The sequence below is a fragment of the Dromiciops gliroides genome, chromosome 2 (assembly GCF_019393635.1).
Source record: "Dromiciops gliroides isolate mDroGli1 chromosome 2, mDroGli1.pri, whole genome shotgun sequence".
NCBI lineage: Eukaryota > Metazoa > Chordata > Mammalia > Microbiotheria > Microbiotheriidae > Dromiciops > Dromiciops gliroides.
The window spans coordinates 465,613,868-465,635,547 of record NC_057862.1 but is presented as its reverse complement, the minus strand read 5'-3'; the positions used below and the strand labels follow the sequence as shown (position 1 = coordinate 465,635,547).

The window sequence follows — 21,680 nt, the reverse complement described above, 5'->3', positions numbered from 1 at the left end:
CTCTTTAATCCCAGAGCAGTTCTGTCCTTTCTTTTTTTTTTTTTTTTTTGGTGGGGCAATGGGGGTTAAGTGACTTGCCCAGGGTCACATAGTAAGTGTCAAGTGTCTGAGGCCAGATTTGAATTTAAGTACTCCTGATTCCAGGGCTGGTGCTTTTATCCACTGTGCCACCTAGCTGCCCCCAGCTTCTGTCCTTTCTTACGATTTCCCCCAAAGCTCCAGAACAAGCCCCAAAATAAGAATTCTCAAAAGAAAAAAAAGAAAAAACAACAAAAACCCTAGGCAGTTCAATTTTAAGCCAAGAAGCTTCCCTAGGCAGCTTCTATTCCCCAAGTAGTGAAAAGCCAGGTGGACATGTGAATATCGACTTATTTAAATGGCTATTGTGCTTACAAACAGAATTATGAGTTTAACGCTCATGTAGAGATGTGCTTTCAAAATGAACATGACATAGTGAAACCTGGGACAGAACATCATTGTTGTTTGCCCTTTCTTCTCCAAGAGAGAACCATGACATTGAGGTGATGTTATGACTTGCACTGAATTGGATTTAAGTGAGGGAGGGCTTGCAAGGTCACCAAACTCACTCTCCCCTCAACAGCCATCTGTGTCCAGTGGCAAGATATATATTAGGATGACTGAAGATGGCCCTGGATATTTAAGGCAACTGCAATTAAGTGACTTGCCCAGGGTCACATAGCTGGTGAATGTCTGAGGTGAGATTTGAACTTAGGTCTTCCTGACTTCTGGGCCAGTTCTCTATCCTCTGTGCCACCCAGCTGCCCTGGGATATAAGTCATATAGCCTCAAAATAAAGTAATTTGCTTCCTTCAAAGAACAAAAATTAAATCCATTTAATAAATCATTCACATCACTTAGCTCTCAACCAAGTGCTTATTTTGGCTCATGGTGAAGAAAAAAAATCCCAGAGTTTAAATTCAGATTATCTGTTCTACATAGGATTATCTGTGTGTGGATATTCACATAAGTATATGTTTATTCTCTTTAAGATGAAGACAGGAATAGCTTACCTCCAGATGTGCTTTACATACTACAACTTAAATATCTTAGAAATTTTATCAATATTAAATGCTGCCAAATATCAATGAAGTGTTTGCTGAGGACCTGACTCCATGAGCAATGCTGTGCTACATTGGATAAATTCCTTTCCAGAGCTGTGTTTTGTTTTTCATAGACTTGAAGCTGGGTATTGGAATTATCCTTCAAGAACAGTTCCATTTAATGAACATCTGTAAAGTGTCTTTCAAATAAAGCACTATATAAATGCTAGTTTTGATAATTATTATTATTTAGATAGACTGAAATTCTATTATATACACAATTAAGACTTTTGCTGAACTTTCCCCCGATTTTTTATTCTTTGTTATAAGGCATGGCTCTCTTAGAAGAGGGAAAGGATTACTGGAAAATATAAACTATATCAAAAGCTATCAACAAAAAATTTAATTTTTTTAAAAATGCAAGTTTTGGTTTTAAAATATTAGCATGAAATAGAGCATTATTATGTTGAAAATTATTCCCAAATCAAAGCATGATTCTTTTTTTGTTTGTTTGGTGAGGCAATCAGGGTTAAGTGACTTGCCTAGGGTCACACAGCTAGTAAGTGTTAAGTGTCTGAGTCTGGATTTGAACTCAGGTCCTCCAGACTTCAGGGCCGGTGCTCTATCCACTGCGCCACCTAGCTGCCCCTCAAAGCATGATTCTTAAAAGGTCCTAAGTGTTTTAATTTCATTCCTTCTCTTCCAATGAAAGTGTTTATGAGAATAGGCCAAGGGAACCTACACAGACCCTAAGGTGGCTATTCTGTCAACTTAAATTACAATCTGTACCATATTTCATGACAGAGAATCTTGAAATGATTTGCTTCCAAAAAGAAATATATGATATACATACATACATATATACATACATATACACACAATAATTAATTTCCAAGACGATGAAGCTTGAGATGAAGACTATACAAGGTGTTTCTGGGCAGGCAATTTGTTTATAGAGTGAATAAGACTCAAAGTGTGGTGTCATAAAAAATCCAGGCATCATCTTATATACAAATCAGAGCACAAGACCAACACAACTACTTCCTCATCTCACTTCAATGACATAAACCCCCCTTTTCAAGGGAGACTGATAGTTGCAGGGTTTTCTACCCACCAGTATAAAACTCTCACTTCAAAATCCTAGCCAAGTGTTCATTTAGAAGATGCTTCTTTATGTCCTCCAGATTGCAAGATAGCACATTATGAGCATAAACTTGTTATTTATGTGATGGCATTTCTGGCAATTTGGAAACATTTATCAGATTATTTTAGCAGGCCAGATTATTTTAAGGCATTCTGAATCCTGGAACTTTGGCCTTAAACCTCCAGGTGTAATAATAGTTGCCATGAAACTATGTTAGGACTCGCACCCTGACCACTGTCCCAGGAAAAAGGTGGAAATCCTAATATAGCAGATCACAATATCACCTGTCAGTTATCAAACTATTTCCTAGGCGTTTTGGCACATCCACTTCTAAAGAGCAGAAAAACTTTAATAGGTAGAATATGCCCACTAGTTCAATGGGAAGGTGAGACTGAGGACAGAAAAGCACCTTTTTAACTTCTAGGCTAAGAGAGTTGCCTAAGGCTATGAGAGGTTTAAGTAACTGGTTGAGGGTCATATAATTAGTATGTCAGGTCAAATCTGAACTCAGGTCTTCCTTACTCCAAGGCAGGCTCTCTATCCATGATACAATGCTGCCTCTTTAATTTGCATTATAAAAAAATACACATATTATATATAAATACATATATTGTAAATTACAAATATATATAAAATAGTTACAAAATTCCATTCTAAAATAAAAAAATACTGTTTACTTGTATAGTTTCTCCCTTTTATCCTTTCCATAAGTTTACATTCATTTAAAACTTAATGGTCATTAAATCTGAATCTAAATCCCTACCCTTCAGCAGGGAACTTAAAATATAAGCTTCAGATTTCTATTAGAAAAATGCACACCTAGGAAATGCACAAACATTAGATCCTCCCACCTATTAATGCTTTGTATTGAAATTATCTTGTATTTGCTTTGCACAGTTTTTTGTCTTTGTGTACTTAATACCTAGTACATAATTACTTAATAAATACTTATTGAGTATGAGGGGATGCTTAAAAACATGTAAATACACATATGTTCATAGTACTAGGATAGGCCTCCATGAATATTCCATCCCATGTGCCTTCTATTTTTGACACACTTTACCCCAACAGCAAACCCTGATTGAGATCCTTGGGAGAAAGAGAAGCACTTTCTTGTATTCTTTGTGGACCAATCTAAATTTTGAAAGTTGAATATTCCGTGGGCTTAGTGCTTCCAAAGCTCATCAGATGTCAGCCAGGCCCCTGGAGAATGCTGTGTTTGTTCATCCAGATGCTGGAGAGGATCCAAGTGTGTTATCTGATGCACAAGAACTGAATGGAGCAGGTCTTCCATGCTGCCTTCTATGTGGTGACTCCTTCAGATAAATGCACTTACCTGAAACTGATCACGGAACTGCCCAGATCTGTGTACCCGATATGATGAAGAAAACCTGGTGCTGGGGAGCTCTTTCTTACCTTATGTACACTTTTGGGGTTTTCCAACCAAGCATAGTACATTTCCTCCACATAATTTGAACTAGTCCCACTCAAAAAGGGCTCAGCAGCCACAGGTGCACCATAGCACCTAATTTGTTGAAACGTCCTAGCTGCTGCTGGCCTGTTCTGTGAAAGTGTCTTAACAGTCTGGGAGGCCGTCAACGGCCTCAGTTTAGCAGCACAAGTCCGTAAATGAAACATTTTTGTCCTGAAGCCTCACACGAGCTCCTGTTGAAATAGGAATAAACAAAACAATATTTAAGAAGCAAGACAAATGGGATAAGGGGAAAAATACATCTTGGTTCCATCACAGGTTCTACTCTAATATCCATCCAACCCCTGGTTGTAATGGAAAGCACAAGTCCCTGAAGGCTAAGCCAAGGATGCATGGTGTTAATTGCTAACATTTATACAGTTGCTTTACGGTTTGCAAAAAGCTTAACATACAGATTTTCTCATTTGATCCTCATAAACCTGTGAGGATACCCATTTTACAAATGAAGACACTGAGGCTAAGTAAGATGCCCAATGCCTGAAGCCAGATTTGCACTTCCTGACTTCAAATCCAGTGTTCTAGCTACCATACTACCTGTCAAGCTCTGATAACTCTTACCTTCATAGAATGAATCTCTTAAAGGCAGACACCATTTTGTTTTTTCTTTGTATCCCCAGGGTTTGCCACATAGTAAGGGCTTAATAAATGCTTAACTGATTGTGAAGAATTGGGGGATGGAGTTGTCTCCTCTCAATAGGGCTCATGGTGGAGAAAAAAAATCCTACTGAGTTTAAATTCAGATTATGTGTTCTACATAGGGTTTATCTGTGTGTGGATACTCAAGAGCTAACTTAGAACAGTCTGGGAAAGTGTATTCATTGATGAGTGAATCAAGATAGATTCTTCCCATGGGAAAAGTCAAGCAGAGGGGTGGGAATACTGCATCCTGATTAGCGATTGTAACCCTTGAAAAAGTGAAGGGGGGGGGCAGCTAAGTGGCACAAAAAAGCATGGGCCCTGGATTCAGGAGTACCTGAGTTAAAATCCAGCCTCAGACACTTGACACTTAACTAGCTGTGTGACCCTGGGCAAGTCACTTAATCCCCATTGCCCCACAAAAACAAACCAAAAAAAAAAAAAAAAAAGAAAAAGTGAGGGGGCATTCATTTCATGTTAGGGATGAGGAGATAAAAGGGGGTCTGCAAGCCTCCATGTTTTGGTCACCCATCAGCTGCACACAGGGTGGCCCATTCTTGTGAGAATGACAATAAATAAGCCTTTAACACATCACTACCGCTTGAGTTCCAGAAAATTACTGAGGAGTCATTTTTCTCACACCAACTAAAAGAAAATTAAAAAGAAAATAAAAAATTAAAAAGAAAATATTGGAAAGTGACTGAACATATGACATATCAACATAATGGAATGTTTGTTCATAAAAAATGCAAATACAAAGACTATAAAGGAATGTGGAAAGACAAGAGATAAAGAATAATTTGAAATGTATTGCTTTACATATAATCTCTTTTTTTTTTTGCAGGGCAATGAGGATTAAGTGACTTGCTCAGGGTCACACAGCTAGTATCAAGTGTCTGAGGCCAGATTTGAACTCAGGTCCTCCTGAATCCAGGGCCAGTGCTTTATCCACTGTGCCACTTAGCTGTCCCCCACTAGAAATTTTGTTTTGTTTTGTTTCTTTGCAGGGCAATGAGAGTTAAGGGACTTGCCTGGGGTCATACAGCAAGTGTCTAAGGCCAGATATGAAGATATGAAGGTGGGATTTTAGCTGGCACTTGAAGGAAGCCTGGAAATGTAGATAAGGAGGGAAAAAAATGCTCAGACAAGACATATACACAAGAAAACAGTTATGTGACAATGCAAGGAAAAAATATCACATGTTACTCTTTTAGAAGATGTGTCATTGTGGGCTGGAGACAATCTTAAAAGCCTAGGCTTTTAAAGACATAGGCATTAAGCTGACCAGAATGCCTAGGCTTTGTTATAGGGGAAAAACATTTCAGGTAAGAATAATATTGCAAAGGTTTTGAATCATCACTGCAGTAAAGGGGGCAGTGGCAAATGAAGTCTAGAAATCTGTATTCAACTCCAAGGTACAATACTTACTAACTGTAAGATGATATTAAAAGCATTTATTCCCTTCAGGCCTCAGTTAGCTCATCTCTAAAATGGGGACAATATTTATATCTACTTCACCACCCTCTTCTACAGAAAAAACTTCGTAAACTTTAAAAATGTTATGTAAATATAAGCTTATTAATAACATGGTAGTAATAACAACAATAATTATAATAGCAACTGGCATTCAAGGTTTGCAAAATGCTTTACAAATATCTTATTTTAAACTTACAACAATCTTATCTTTATGAATGAGGAAACAGACCTAAAGGCAGTCATACAAATCCAGGAAACATTGTATACAAATCAGAGCACAAGAGCAACATGACTATTTCCTTGTCTCACTTGAATGATATAAAACCCCCTCTTCAAGGGAGAATTATAGCTACAGGTGGTTTTCTACCCACTAGTACAAAGCTCTCACTTTAAAATTCTAGCCAAATTATCATTTAGAAGATGTTTCTCTATGTTCTCCAGACTACTAGATAGCACATTATAAGGAACAAAGGTTTAAGAGTTCTGATCATAAAGGAAAGATAATATCTGTAAGAGTTAATGATACAGAATAATCATGAATTCAGTTAGTGTTATATGAAACCATGTGAAAAATGTAGTTATTCATAAAGATACAGATGTTACAACTTTGTTTTCAAGTATGCAAACATGAGATAAATCTCAAAATGTAACATAGTTCTTAGAGATTATTTAATTTATAAAATGGTACTATTATTATTGAAATCATTCATTTCAGATACAAATTACAAAGCTAATATGTAATTAAAATGACCAAGCTTGACCCCAGAGAAAAGCTCTTCCTCCTTTAAAGAGAGGCAGAAGGGGCAGCTAGGCCTCAGACATTTAACACTTAACTAGCTGTGTGACCCTGGGCAAGTCACTTAACCCCAATTGCCTCACTAAAAAAAAAAAGAGAGGCAGAAGGACTATGAATGTGGTATGTAACAGATACGTTCAGACTTGACTAGTATTCGTAAATTTTACTAAACTGCCTTTGTTTATATTCTTTTTTTTTAAGTGAGGCAATTGGGGTTAAGTGACTTGCCCAGGGTCACACAGCTAGTAAGTGTTAAGTGTCTGAGGCCGGATTTGAACTCAGGTACTCCTGACTCTAGGGCCGGTGCTCTATCCACTGTGCCATCTAGCTGCCTGTTTTTATTCTTTTTTTAGAAAGAACGTCTCAGTGAGTAGGAGAGGAGAGAAAATATAGGAAATGAAGGTGAAACAGAGACAAAATATATCAATAAAATAATTTTTTTAAAGTTACAAAGCTAAGCATTTGATTAAACAGGAACAACTCTGATTAGTCTTTCAAACTTAAAACCTTGACTATTTTTGGAGTATGTTTCCATATAATCTGGAATACCGGAGGGACTTCCCTAGCTGAAATTGTTGGGGGGGGGGGGGCAGAGAGGGGACACATGAAACCTGGATGGGGTGGGGCTAGCTCATCAAATGAATTGGCCCAATATTCTATCCTCTATCTAGTACTGCTACATTGCCTCTAGAAGTATTTTACAGACCACGAGTCTAGTAATTCATTCTAACTTAACTGTCCGTAATTTGTGAAATCTACCTTTTTTCCTCTGAAAATCTGAGTCACTCTTGTCTGCCTCTAGCATTCATTATTGTGGCCTTCTCCCACCTCCTTTATTCCAGTGACATTTTCACCTTCTCCCCCCACCCCATATTGTTATTCTAATCTTTTTACATTTACAGTTGCAAAGTAATTTTCTCTGGTGGAAGAAAAACAAAAATAAAATAGGACTTGAGTAGTTTTGCCTTCTCTCTGTGCCTGTTGAATCACAGGCATATGAAATACAGCTGGCTTTGAGGTAGTAGTGGGAGACTAAAGCAAGCACCAGGGAGTATAGCAGGTCTAGCACCGAGGCAGAAATTTCTGAAGGCTGACTCTTTAGTTCTACAACATACTGCTATTAGAATCCAAGGGAATTATAAATGTACTCCCTAAAGTAAATTCAGGTCTCTAGAATCAAAACATCTCTTGCTTTTATATTTTCACATAAGTCAACCTCCATGGCTTCAATGTACAGCTAGGCACGTATTTGATTTTGTAACATCTGAAGTGATAATTTATGTAAATTAGGGTTATCAGTTCCAGCTTAATGGAAATATGCAGTTGGAAATCAAATAATGTCAACATTTGGGACCAGCTCCCTCCCCCTTGATATCTGCTTTCCAAAATACCAATATTCTTTCAAGACTCAGTTCAGGTGCCTATCTCCTCCATGAAGCCTTCCCTAATCTCCTCCTCTTCCTGGGTACTGTTTTCTCCCTACTCAAATTACCTTGTATTTTCTTATCTGTGTGCATGTCATATTCCCATAACCCCACCCCACCCCAAAACTCTGAGAGCAGGAACAATTTCATTTTTGGCTTTGTAATACTAGCTCTTTATAAAAATGTTTAATAAATGTTTGATGAATTGATTACATTATTTGTGTCTCACTGCAACCCAGTGGTACAGTAGATAGAGTCTGGATCTAGAGTCAAGAAACCCTGAATTAAAAATCAATCAATCAGTACATATATAACCTATATCGAATTGCTTTCTGTCTTGGGGAGGGAGAAAAATTTGAAACCAAAAAATCATATGAAAACAAATACTGAAAACTACCTTTACATGTAACTGGAAAATAATAAAATAATTTTATCTTTGGTAAAGAAAGAAAAATCAATCAATCAACATTTATTAGGTGCCTACTATGGAACTCTGGCCTCCAATACTTAGTAGCTGTGTGACCTTGAGCAAGTCACTTAACCTTTTGTATGCCTCAGATTCCTCAACTGTAAAATGGAGGTGATAATAATAGCCCCTATTGGATGGGGCTGTTGTGAGGATCATGAGATATTTGTAAAGCATTTAACACAGTGCCTGACATACAGTAGGTGCTTAATAAGTGTTTATTCTTTTCCCTTCTCTAGTCATACAAAGACATACATACATTCAGAATGGATCCTCCAAGTCAACAGAAACGGGTGGGGCGGGGCGGGGGAAGAAATGTACTTATAGATTTTTGTATTTGTTCTAATAACTCAACAAATCCCACTTGGGAATGCTCTTTTTGTTACAAGAAGTGATGATATAGGAGGCAAAAAGGGGTTAATAGAAAAACCTAAGACCCAAGCTCTAATTCATATATGAGCTCTAAGAGGGATTCAAACCCCAGTTAATGCATAACTTGTAAGTCAGGACGCTAAATTCTCTTACCCATAGAAATCAGTACCCATAACGGGGACATAAAGGGGCAGGTCATATAACAATGACAAAACTGACAGGCTATAGAAACTCAAACTAGGAATAAATGATAAATGAAGATGTTTTGAAACTAAGCTTGGGAACCAGAGACATGCACAGAAAAAGCCAAATTTGTCTCCAGATTCACCTTATGACATTTAACCCCCCAAAACACATCTCCACAGAAAAAGATACCCGCCTTGGGGGCTGGCTTAGGACCCCAGGAACCCCCCCATACCTCCCTAAGGTGGAGATTATTATAATGAGACTGATAATCAATTTATCCATACTATACATATAACTGTCTTTTCTTTCACTATTCGAGAGATACCTTTCTACTTTTCTGGTTCTTTCCCAGTGGTCACCCACAGTATTGCAATCAAACTTGGGAAACTGAGTCACTGAGTCTTGTAATTCTTTTTGACCTCAAATTCTATCCCACATCAGTGAGATTACAAGAGTTTTTCCAGTAAGAGTCCAAAGTATATACACAAAGCCCACAACCAAATACCTCTCATTAAACTAGACAAGCAATTTCTAGTCTTCCCACAAGGTGCTAGCTAGCTAGTTTAACTTAAAAAGCTGGGTTCTCTGTAGGAAAAGCCCAACCCACACATTGATAATGCCTATTGCACAAGAGACTAATATCCAATAACCTACCAGTAATGCTAAAGTGAATTACTGAAAAAGTGACACATAAATGGAAAATAAGAATCTGATGCACAGGAACTATGCCAATTATCCTTCCAAGGGAGATTTTAATATTAATTCATTGAGTTTTCATTTTTCCTGGTTATATTTCTTATTAGGTTTGAATAGGCAATGATTTTACTTGGATAGTCTGGGAGGTATTCTGCACTAGATCAGGAATTTCCCCAGTTTTTTACTATCTGGTTTCACCCTCACAACTGAGATTCCAACTCACAACTATATTCTGAGGATCTGGGTTCAAATTCCATCTCTAATATTTGCTGTGTGATCCTAGGCAAGTAAGTCCCTTAACCACTCTGAACCTCAGTTTCCTCATCTGTCACATGATGGGGTTGTCAGAGGTCCTCTAAAAATCTGTGTCCAACCTCAAACAAGCCCAAATCACAGATCACAGAATTTTAGATCTGGAAGAGACAGAGATCATCCAATTGCTCTCCTTGCCTCACCATTTTGCTTTATCCTAATTCTTAAGCAATGATTTTCTTCAGAGCTTTTGTACCTCCTTTTCCACTTGGCCAATTTGGCTTTTCAAGCTGTTGCCTTTTTTTCATGACCCTCCTGCATCACTCTCATTTCTCTTTCCATTTTTTCCTCTCCTTCTCTTACTTTTCCTTCTACCTCTCTTCCATGGCCTAAGACCAATTCATATTTTTCTTGGAAGCTTTGACTGTAGGAGCTTTGACTTTGTTATCTTCTTCTGAGGGTGTATTTTGACCTAACTTGTCACCAAAGAAACTTTCGATGGTCCGCTGCTTTTTCTGCCTGCTCATCTTGCCCGCCTATTTCTTAGCTTTTAACTCCTTAAAGTGGAACACTGCTTCTAGGATGCACTGTCCCAAGCTTCAGGGAGTCTCAAGTGGTACAATTTAAGGAGAGGCTCATTCTCAGCCTGCCTGGCCTGTAAGTAACCACAGGCCTGCCTGCTCTTTAACCAGGAAGCATAAATGTGATTGAAATCTGATTCTCTGTGGTCACAAGCTGGGCTTGCTTGTGTTCCTCCCCCACTGGGCCACTGCTACTCAAGTGCACTTCCTGAGCAACACAGCAGCACTCCGCCTCTGCTCCAGCAGAGACCCCTACTATCCCCCCTAACCCCCTGCCCAACCACTAGACCCCCTCACTGGGTCCATGAGTTGAGTTTCAGAAGTAGCACAGATGCTGATGATTCTGAGGCTCTGGAGGCATGGCCTGCCTGGTGCTCACCCTTTTAAGCTGTCTTTGGTTGGAAAATGGTCTCACTGTTCTTTTGTGGGTTCTGCTGCTCCAAGAATTGTCTTATGGCATTTTTTTTTAACATATGTGGACAGAATTTCTTTTGTTTTTGGTGCTGTTGTTTTTCTTTTTTGAGGTTTTTCCTTTTTGCTCTGATTCTTCTCTTATAACATGACTAATGCAGAAATGGTTAATGTTATTGTACATATATAACCTATATCAGATTACTTGCTGTCTTGGGGAGGTGGGGAGGGAAAAAAATTTGAAACTAGAAATCTTATAAAAACAAATGTTGAAAACTATCTCTACATGTAACTGGAAAATAATAAAATACTTTTATAAAAAAAAAAAAAAGCTCTGTGGACAGATAGTGCTGGGAGCTTTTCCTCCACCATCTTGGCTCCGCCCTCCCCCTCCCAAGCTATTTAGTGTTTACCCAATATTGTCAAGTTTCCAGAGTGTTTAGTGCAGAGGTTCTTTACCTTTTCTGTGTCATGAACCCCTCTGGCAGTCTGGTGAGGCCTGTGGACCCCCAGAGTATTGAGCCAAGAGGGAGAAGAGTGTGCATGGTGAATTCAAGAGAGTCCCAAGAAGAAAGAGAGCCCCACCATTTTACAGTAGACATTGAGGCCCCAAAAGGTGAAATTATTTTCCTGATACCAAAATTAAAGGCAGGGTCAATTAACTGACTCCCAGCCAAGTAGCATTTTGCTACAGTTCTCTGTCTCTAGTCCTTCGTAAGAAACCTATGGTCTACAAACCTAAATTGACAGATGAGTCTGATGTCAAAAAAGAATTTTTTAGAGCATGAGCTACTATATTTCATCTATTTAAAGAAATTAATAGCTGCCTTTCTAAGTACTAAGCCTGAAGAGAGACAACTCCTCATGCAATTCATCTTTGAGATATCTGCATCTCATCTTAAAACACCATACTAATTTGTTTTTTTTTGTTTGTTTGTTTTTTTATGGGGCAATTGGGGTTAAGTGACTTGCCCAGGGTCACACAGCTAGTAAGTGTTAAGTGTCTGAGACCGGATTTGAACTCAGGTACTCCTGAATCCAGGGCCGGTGCTCTATCTACTGCGCCATCTAGCTGCCCCACCATACTTATTTCTTATGGCAGTCAAAATATGAAATTGTTATTATACAAAGATTTCTAAGTTATCTAATTAACAGGGATACTGTGTAGCTCATGATATTAGTTTATCCCAGTTTAGAAACTATGTTTACTCTAGCACTGTAACAACAGCCTGGACCAAATGATTTTTTTTTTGGTTTTTGTTTTTGTGGCAATGAGGGTTAAGTGACGTGCCCAGTGTCACACAGCTAAGTAACAAACTTTCTGGACCAAATGATTTTTAGCAAATCAAATCTGAAATTACTTTTTACATAATAATTAACTTAAAAACCCAAATCTCTCACCCTCTTACTATAGTTATGTGTGAAATTCATGATATCTTCTAGATTTGAGAGTTCTCTTCAACAGTAAAATTTAGTGGAAAACTTTGGGAATTGAGAAATCATAATTTTTTATCATGTGATAAAAGACTTATGATATGGGAAAAAAAGACTCAGAGAAGGGAGAGGGGGAAGATAAACTGTCAAACAAAACTTTAATTTTAAGGGGAAAAATTGGCTTATTTATAGTCTATCCAAAACAAGGGGAAAATGTTACACAGATTTCTTCCTGCTTTCTTAGATGTGTTTCTACTATTCCAACCATACTGCTTTAATTAACTATTGCCTTTAACACAAGTAACAATTAGTCAACAATGATATTCTAAAATACTATTCTATATTTCCAAGAGTAGTTAGTATTCCCAGAAACAGATCAATATTATAGAACGACACTGACTACAGAAAAGAAGGAAGTAGAGGAGAATCTGAGGCCAAATATAGTAGTAAAAGTTTATGTTTTGTATTTTGCCCTTATTTCCCTAGGGATCATCATGTTCCTAGGGAAAACACAGGCTGAGTCAACCCAAACCAGTTAAATCTTCCACCCACCATGGGAGTCTAAACAACAATAGACAAACTTACTCTCATATCTAAAGACAGAGTCCAACACCAAATGGAAAAAGGAGAGGGGGAAGGAACCACTACTTAAGATACATAAGCAGGAAACTCCTATATTCCATTGGCTATAAGACCCTAAGAAATAGCATGCTTTTTCCCATCTAACCATTTGAATATGGCATCACACTGAGTCAATGTGCTAAAGCAGTGATGTCAAAGGAAAACAGAAAATGACCCCATCAGGCTTCATATTGACTTAGATAACCACAAATTATCATTATCTCTGCTGTGTTGTATTTTTACTTAATTTGCTAAACATTTTCCAAAAATATTTTAATCTGTCTTGGGGCAGTTTTGTAGGCATGCAGCAAATCTGACTCCCCTGGATTAAAGGACTAAACTAGGCCTAGAGAAAAGGCCAAAAAAAGCAGAATCCAGAGTTATTAAAGGGGGGGGGGGAGAAAGCATTTATTGTAATTCACCTTGCTCCTCTGTACTACAGCACTACCTTGGTACGGAAAATACACATCAAAAAACCTTTTGATTAAGTCTGAGCTTGGGGCTTCACCAAATACCAAATATATACCACATTATAAAATACTGATGCTGTAGAGAACTGTAAACTGTAGCTTTAAACAAAAGCCACACCAGTTAACACATAATTAAGCTGTGGACTACATAATTGAAAGATTTCAACAACATGCACAGAGACCTATGTTGAGATCTGTTGCTGTAAAAGCAAAGAAGCATGAGACAGTCTCTGCCTTCTCCTAAGAGGACATACAAGGAAAGCAAGTTGGTCAACTCCAACTTCAACCAAGCTACTTTTCCAGCGTTACCCTCAACTAGTTCCACTATTACCCAAACTCCAGCTAAACAAGATTGTTTGCCCTTCCATCTCTCGATTGTTTATGCTTACCCACTTAGGCCCTTGTCTTCCATTGCCACCTGTTAGCATCCTACCAGTCCCATTATGGGCCAGCCCAAATGTCAGCTAATCTAGCCAGAAGGGATCTCTCCCTCCCCTGAAGCACTTTGTATTTTATTGATGCATTCCACCTTTGTGTCTTCCAAAGGCACCTGGCATATTGGCTTACAGATGGCAACACTCAAATGACTGTTGAAAGGCAATGTGTATATAGCAGTGTACTGTAGTAGATTGAGAAGGCCTGGATTCAAGTGTTCCCTCCCACATTCTGGCTGTGAATCAGACTAATTATAGAGAAGATTCTGACTTGCATTGGTGTTTGGAGTTTCCTCCCCTATGAGGTACTGATACCAATGAAATCGCAGGTCTGGTAGATAGATTAGGTAGCTCAGAGAGATCTTCTGACAAAACTAGCAATTTTCTTAATATGCATATGTGCAACTTATAGTTTTAGAGACTCTGCTGGAGGCACAGAGACTTGGTCAGGGTGACAACAAGGCACTTCTTATTTATCACTATGTGTCGGAGGCAGGCCTTGAACCCAGACCTTTCCAACTCCAAGGTCAGCTTTCTATCCACTATGCTACATCATGCCCACCCACTGATGCTCTTGTGAGTGGCATGTACGACACATGTTTAGTCCAGCACTTTCAGGACACCTTCTGTTTAGGACCTCAAAGATTGCTAGGATTTGAGATTTTGACAGTTTTCAGTCTATAATGAAAATGAAAATCAGAATCAAGTGGATTTTTGTCTTTCTGCAGGGCAGGGAAATAACAAAGCTGGTGGGAACAGAGAAGGCTTCATGGCAGATGTAGGTCTTGAGCTAGGCCCTGAAGAAAGGGTAGGAGGAGCAACTAGGTGGTGCAGTGGATAAAGCAGCAGCCCTGGATTCAGGAGGACCTGAGTTCAAATCCAACCTCAGACACATACTAGCTCTGTGACCCTGGGCAAGTCACTTAACCTTCATTGCCTCACACACACACAAAAAAGGGTAGGAATAGGCTAGGTGAAAAGAAACTGGGATGAAAGTCTATGACAGGAGAAATATTATGATCAAAAATGTAAAGAAATGACAAGATATGTCCTAAAGGCAGTGGAAAGCATAGCTTGACTATAACAGTAAGTTCAGGGGCAGCTAGGTGGCGCAGTGGATAGAGCACCGGCCCTGGATTCAGGAGTACCTGAGTTCAAATCCGGCCTCAGACACTTAACACTTACTGGCTGTGTGACCCTGGGCAAGTCACTTAACCCCAACTGCCTCACCAAAAAACAAAACAACCCCCGCCCCAAAACAAACAAACAAACAAAAAAACCCAATAAGTTCATATTGGAGAAGGGTTGAGGCAAAAGACAATTATTTTAGCAGGTGGAAGTCACATTCTGGAGCTTTGAATGACAAACTGAGATAAAGTCTTTTTTTTTTTTTCTGCTGAGGCAATGAGAGTTAAGTGACTTGCCCAGGGTCACAGAGCCAGTGTCAAGTGTCTGAGGCCAGCTTTGAACTCAGGTCCTCCTGAATCCAGGGCTGGTGCTTCATCCACTGCACCACCTAGCTGCCCTGAGATGAAGTCTTATGGGAATGCACTGAAAGTTCCAGAACTGAGAAAATAAATAATAAATCTGACATTTTAGTATATTTTGGTGGCAGTGTATAAGACCCAATGGAAGGGGGAGGAACTGAAGACAGACAGGTCTCCCATACTACCAAGGGTGATATGCAACAAGCAGCTCTGGATTTGTATTTTTTTTTTTGGTGAGGCAATTGGGGTTAAGTGACTTGCCCAGGGTCACACAGCTAGTAAGTGTTAAGTGTCTGAGGCCAGATTTGAACTCAGGTCCTCCTGAATCCAGGGCCGGTGCTCTACCCACTGCGCCACCTAGCTGCCCCTTGGATTTGTATTCAAAAGACAGGGGTTAAAATTTGGATTCAAAAACAAGTCTTGAGAAAGAGGGACTTAAAACATCTGGGCATCAAGTTCCTTTTTTAAAAATATTATATGGATGAGGAAATTTAAAGCAGCAGAAGCTGAATTTGAACTCAAATCTACCTGAGTCTAGGTTCAGAGCTCTATTCACCACATCATATGGCTACTTCCTGAGAGAGAAGATTCAAAATGATTCAGGTTTTGCTCCTGGGTGACTAAGAATTATCCCATCATTGGGATGGTTGGAGATAGTATGGGAGAAAAATAAGGAATGCTATTTCAGATACATTGAACACTGGTGGAGAGAGAATGGAACATCCACATGGAAATGTCCAGTGAGCCCCTTATTGGTGACTAGAAATATAAATCTAGGAGCCATTTTCATTCGTTCACTTATTCAATGAGGATCTGCTATGTATTAAAATGCTAGAGATGTGAGGGATATACAGGACAAGTAGATTTGTTCCCTACCCTCAAAATGTTACCTAATAGAAGAGAAATAAGAACATAGGTACAAACTACAATACAGTGCAGTCTGTGAAAAGTGTCTTAAGATGCAAAGAGCTTTAGGAATTCAGAAGAGGCAACCATTTCAAATTTCAAACTGGGTTCACTGGAAAATAGTATGTTACAGAACTGGGAGTCAAAGGATGCAAGTTTAAATTCTGTCCCTGTTGCTGAATAGATTTATATTACATTGGGCTAGTCTTCTATGCATCAGTTTCCTTATCTGAAAAGAGAGACAGTAGGACAACTTCAAAAATCTCTTCCAGCTCTCTTTTTTTCTATGTTTTAGAGTTGGAAGCACATTAAAAAGCATCCCAGAAGTGATTTACCTAAGGTCACATGGATCTTAAGGAACAGAACTAGGGTTTGAACCCAGATCCTATGAGTTTAATTCCAGTGCTATTCTCTACTACATCATGTTGGAAAAGAAGAAAAATCTTCTTGAAAAAGGACACATTTAACATGGGCCATCAAGGATTGCTAACATTTCAACAGCCAAGTATAGGGGTAAGAGTGGGTAGTCTCCAGGAGAAGAAAATGGAAGCATGTAGAGCAAAGGTCAGTAACCTACGCATATATGCCAAAGATAGCATACGGGCCCAGTCACTGATATCTGTTGTGCACACTCCCATCCAGCTGTTAATGTCTGCCTTTTTTCTCCCTCCTACTACCTCCACATCACATTATGTTTTATCCTCCACACTCTCCCCTCCCTCACTGGGCAGGCTAGCAAAAAAGAGGCTGAAGCCTTGACTTACTTCTGAAAAGTTGCTGATCCCTAGCAAAGAGCTAAAAAACAGTCAGATACTGAATCTTTAAGAGTGGAGCAAGGAGTAAAGGAACCAGCAAGAGTCAATTAGTCAGTCAATGAACATTTATTAAGTGTCTACTACATGCCAAGCACTGTGTTAAGCACTGGAAATACAAAGCAAAACAAAATATATTGTCCTTGAGGAGCTCACAGTCCAACAGAGGACACAACATGCACATAAATAACTACATACAAACAAGCTATATACAAGATAAGTAGGAAATAATCAGGAAAGGCTTCCAATAGAAGGTGGGATTTTAGCAACTTGAAAGAAGTCAGGGAAGGTGGAAATGAAGAGCATTCTAGGCATGGGGTATAGCCAGAAAAAATCAGGAGCATCAGCGAGGGGAGGTATAATATCTACACAAGACTATATTATCAGAGACAAAAGAAGAAAACAACAGGCAATTAAGCCAATACAAAAATTCCAAATTTGATCCACCAATAGTGCCTTTTAATACAATTTGAATTCTTGTTTGTTTTTTGGGTTTTTTTTTCAGGGCAATGAGGGTTAAGTGACTTGCTCAGGGTCACATAGCTAGTAAGTGTCAAGTGTCTGAGGCCAGATTTGAACTCAGGTCCTCCTGAATTCAGGGCTGGTACTTTATCCACTGTGCCATCTACCTGCCCCCTACAATTTGAATTCTTAAAAGCTAAAGATTAACATTTAAAAGCAATGACCAAAGATACACCAAATTGTTTTCACAAGAATGAATGTTAAGTGAAAATGAAGGAAAAAAAGAAATAAGCATGTTTTTAAAATGCCTACCATGTGTGAAGCATTTTACGAATATTATTCTATGTGATCTTCACAACCCTTGGAAGTAGGTTTTATTATTATCCTCATTTTACAATTGGGGAAACTGAGGAAGAGAAGATAAGTGATTTGCCTGGAGTCACACAGCTAGTATCTGAGGCTGGATTTGAACTCAGTTCTTGGTTTACTTTCAGCCTAATGCCCTCCCTGGCTTCCTTTAAGGTCCAACTAAAATTCTACCTTCTAGAGGAAATCTCTCCCAACTCCTCTTAATTCTAGTGCAGTAGCTCTATTATTTCCTATTTATCCTGTATATAGCTTGCTTGTAGATATTTGTTTATATTTGTATATATATTTATATTCCCCATTAGACTGAGCTCCTCCAGGGCTAGACCTGTAGTTTGTCTCTGTATCCCTAGGGCTTAGCATAAAGCCTGGAACATAGTAAGTATTTAATAAATGTTTATTGACTGATTTTTAAAATTTCTGCCTCCAGGCATAGCCATCTAGCTGCCTCAGTTTAGGAAAGCACTAAACAAGTATAAATAATGTGACAGTTACCTTATAAATCAAAACCGGTACCTAAAATAGGATCCAAGCAACTGGACAAAAAAATGGGCTGACAAAAAGTAAAGGGCACCCTGGGATATGCAGGGATAATCCCAACACTGGGAAGATAGTTTGTGATCCTGGAGAAGTTAAAGAAGTTCTCTGTAGTTTCCAGCTGATTTTCAGAGCTCAAGCAACTTTAAATAGATGAATATGACCTGAGATTAGAATACTCACTTTTATTAAAGCTACTATGGGGGGCAGCTAGGTGGAGCAGTGGATAGAGCACTAGCCCTGGATTCAGGAGGACCTGAGTTCTAATCCCGCCTCAGACACTTGACACTAGCTGTGTGACCCTGGGCAAGTCACTTAATCCCCATTGCCTTGAAAAAAAAAAAAAAAAAAAAGAACTGAAACAACTAGGGGCAGCTAGGTGGCGCAGTGGATAAAGCACCGGCCCTGAATTCAGGAGTTCCTGAGTTCAAATCTGGCCTCAGACACTTGACACTTACTAGCTGTGTGACCCTGGGCAAGTCACTTAACCCCCATTGCCCCGCAAAAAAAAAAAAAAAAAAAAAGCTACTATGGCTGCTGAGGTCAAAAAAAGCCTACTCAGTGAACTGTTAAAGTGGCCACAATTACTGAAGGTATAGATGAGGCCAGCACCAAGAAGTTCCTTTCTGGGATATCACCTCTTTTGGCCTAGTGCAGTAGATGAAGTATTTACCATCTCTCCCTTTCTCAGTTCTAGATAAAAAGCTGGCAAAAGGCAATGGAGAAAGGGCAGCTAGGTGGCGAAGTGGATAGAGCACTGGCCCTGGAGTCAGGAAAACCTGAGTTCAAAGCCTGCCTCAGACACTTAACACTAGCTGTGTGACCTTGGGCAAGTCACTTAGCCTCAATTGCCTCACCCCCCACCCCAATAGGCAATGGAAGAAAGTGGGGTCAGAAAAGGTTGACTGGAGTACCAAATATGAGAGTCTGACAATATGCTTCCCTTTAAAAGAAAAAGTTTCATGAAGAAGATCCTGAGGTCTTAGTTAATCTTCCTGTAGATTTTCTAATTGTGACCTTGGACAATTCACTTTACTTCCCTATTACTTATTTTAAAACTTTACTAAACTTCTAGAAAGTAGGAATTACTGGGATTCATAAGTGAGGAATAGGGAGTTAAGAGAATTATCTGAGGTAATGGATTAGAGAATCTACAAAAGGCCTCCTTCCCTTTCTCCTTTACAATCAGAGACAGGGTTGAAAGAGATCTTAGAGACCTTCTAGTTCACTGCCTAACCTTTCAAGAAAATGAGTTAGAGTGAAGTTATTTTTTCCAAGGTCACACATAGATATCAGGTGGAAGAGCCTGGTTTCAAACCTAGATCGTCCCCTTTCAAAATCATGTCTTTCCATTTTATCACAGGATTTGCCTGAAAGGTCATCAGTTGGCTAACCTCATAACATTTTAAGTGATACTTTGTCACAAAGATATTCTTGTTAGAACACACAGGTTCTATGAAAAATTGCCACTCAGTTTGAGTCTGTTAAACTTCATATCCTATATTCAAAAGTACTTTATAAAGAGAAGCAGATAATATCTTAACAGCCTCTTAAGGAAAGAAAATTGAGGAGCAATATGATTAGGAGCAAGGTCAGAGATCGGAGGTCAAGAAATAAAGTTCTTGATGAGTCTGACGCTTGGAGGACCCTGTCTCTTCCCTAGTTTTTAGTGGAAAAGTAATGGGCTTTAAAAGAGTAACTATGTGGTTGTAAAAACATGATTCTAGCCTCCCTTAGCCTGGAAATCTAAGAAGCCGAGAGTCCAGGCGGAAATGCATTTAAGAGGCGCAGGTTCCACTAGTGGACTACTGCTTTTCCAGATACAGGCACAAACAAGACCCGAAAGCGGTTACAGCGTCCGGGCCAGGCCCCACTGGCCGCTCTCTCCAGCCGGTCTGGACAGCCAGGTGGGCGGGACTCCCAGGCGGGACGGGGCGGGTCTCCCGGCAATAGGGAGGGAGAGTTCCACCCCCAAGCCTGCGGCTCATTCGAAAGAGGTGTAGGGCGTGCCCGGGATGGGGGTGGGGGAATGGTGGCCCGGACACGAGGCTTAAAGAAGGGACAAATGGGACAAAGTGTCCGGACAAGATCACCTCCTCTCCTCTGCCCACGTGATGTTCTCCCCTCGACCTTGTGGGTCACGGGAGAGGAGGCAGCAACTGGTTCCCTCACATCCGCCCGCCGAAGTAACCCCTCCCCCCCTCCCCCCAGGCGGCCAATCAGAAGCTTCGCCGCGCCCGCGCGGATCCCGCCAGCAACCACCAATCTCCGCCCGCAAAAGGCTCCAGCCTTTCCCATTGGTTCCAGAGGTAGTCTTTCAGAATTCTCCCATCCCCACCCGTACTCGTACCCCCTCCGCCTCATCCTGGTTCTGACTCTCCTCCCTACCCCGTTCTCTCTTTCCCCCCACTCCAAACCCCCTCCCCCTCCATCCCGCAGGCCAAGTCACCGGGGCGGCGGCTGCAAGGACACGATGTCCGTGCTTCCTGCTTACAGCCACCCTGTCTCCGTAGCTCGTGGGGCGTTTGGCCCAGTCCTGGCCCCAGCCCCAATCCCTGGCAAACAGAAAGAGCAGAGGAGTTACCTGACTCCGGCTCCGGCTCCGGCTCCACCCGGGAATGAGGTACCGATTCCCCCACTCTCAGCAACACCAATCCTTCGCCCCGCCCCCTCCCGCCCCGGCGTGTCACGTCATCACGCAGACCGACCCGCCTCCTCTGAACCCGGAGAAGCCGAAGCACCGCCCCATGGTTCTCAATTTCCCACTTCCCCTCCGTCACCAATTCTCCCCACCCCCGAGTTCTAGACTCCCGGAGCGTGAAACCGGACAGACGTCTCGCGCAGGGACTTTCTCCTCAGGGCCCGCTGTCGCGTGCGAGGCCTAACCCGGGACGCACCTTCTAGGGATGGAGACTACTCTGCTCGGGTGTGTGACGTCACAGTGTCCAGCGACTCTGTGACGTCTAGGGCCTATGGAATGTTGTGACATTAGAAGGGCGTGAAAGTGGTGGAAAAGATGGAGAGAACTAGGGAGGCAGCTGGAGCTCCACCCACACGTGGATTCTCAACTCTCCTCTCGGGTCATACAGCGCTTAGTCATAGTTCCTAGTACCCTGCCCTTCCCTGCCGGTTTGAGTCCTCCTTAGATGTTGACTGCA

The 21,680-nt window shown here is 40.4% G+C and overlaps 1 protein-coding gene across 4 annotated transcripts in view; it reads right to left on the bottom strand.

Annotated features, from left to right (window-relative positions):
- The window catches only part of OGDH (oxoglutarate dehydrogenase), a 99,159-nt gene extending 77,903 nt beyond the window's left edge, over window positions 1-21,256 (bottom strand). For all 4 annotated transcript variants that reach the window (XM_043990182.1, XM_043990184.1, XM_043990181.1 and 1 more), the window contains exons 1-2: window positions 21,107-21,256; window positions 3,622-3,870 (exon numbers count right to left, since the gene is read on the bottom strand). In XM_043990182.1, the coding sequence (XP_043846117.1) occupies window positions 3,622-3,843 (222 nt within the window). In that variant the 5' untranslated portion in view covers window positions 3,844-3,870; window positions 21,107-21,256. The remainder of the gene's footprint in view (window positions 1-3,621; window positions 3,871-21,106) is intronic.
- Between the last annotated feature and the right edge of the window lie 424 nt (window positions 21,257-21,680).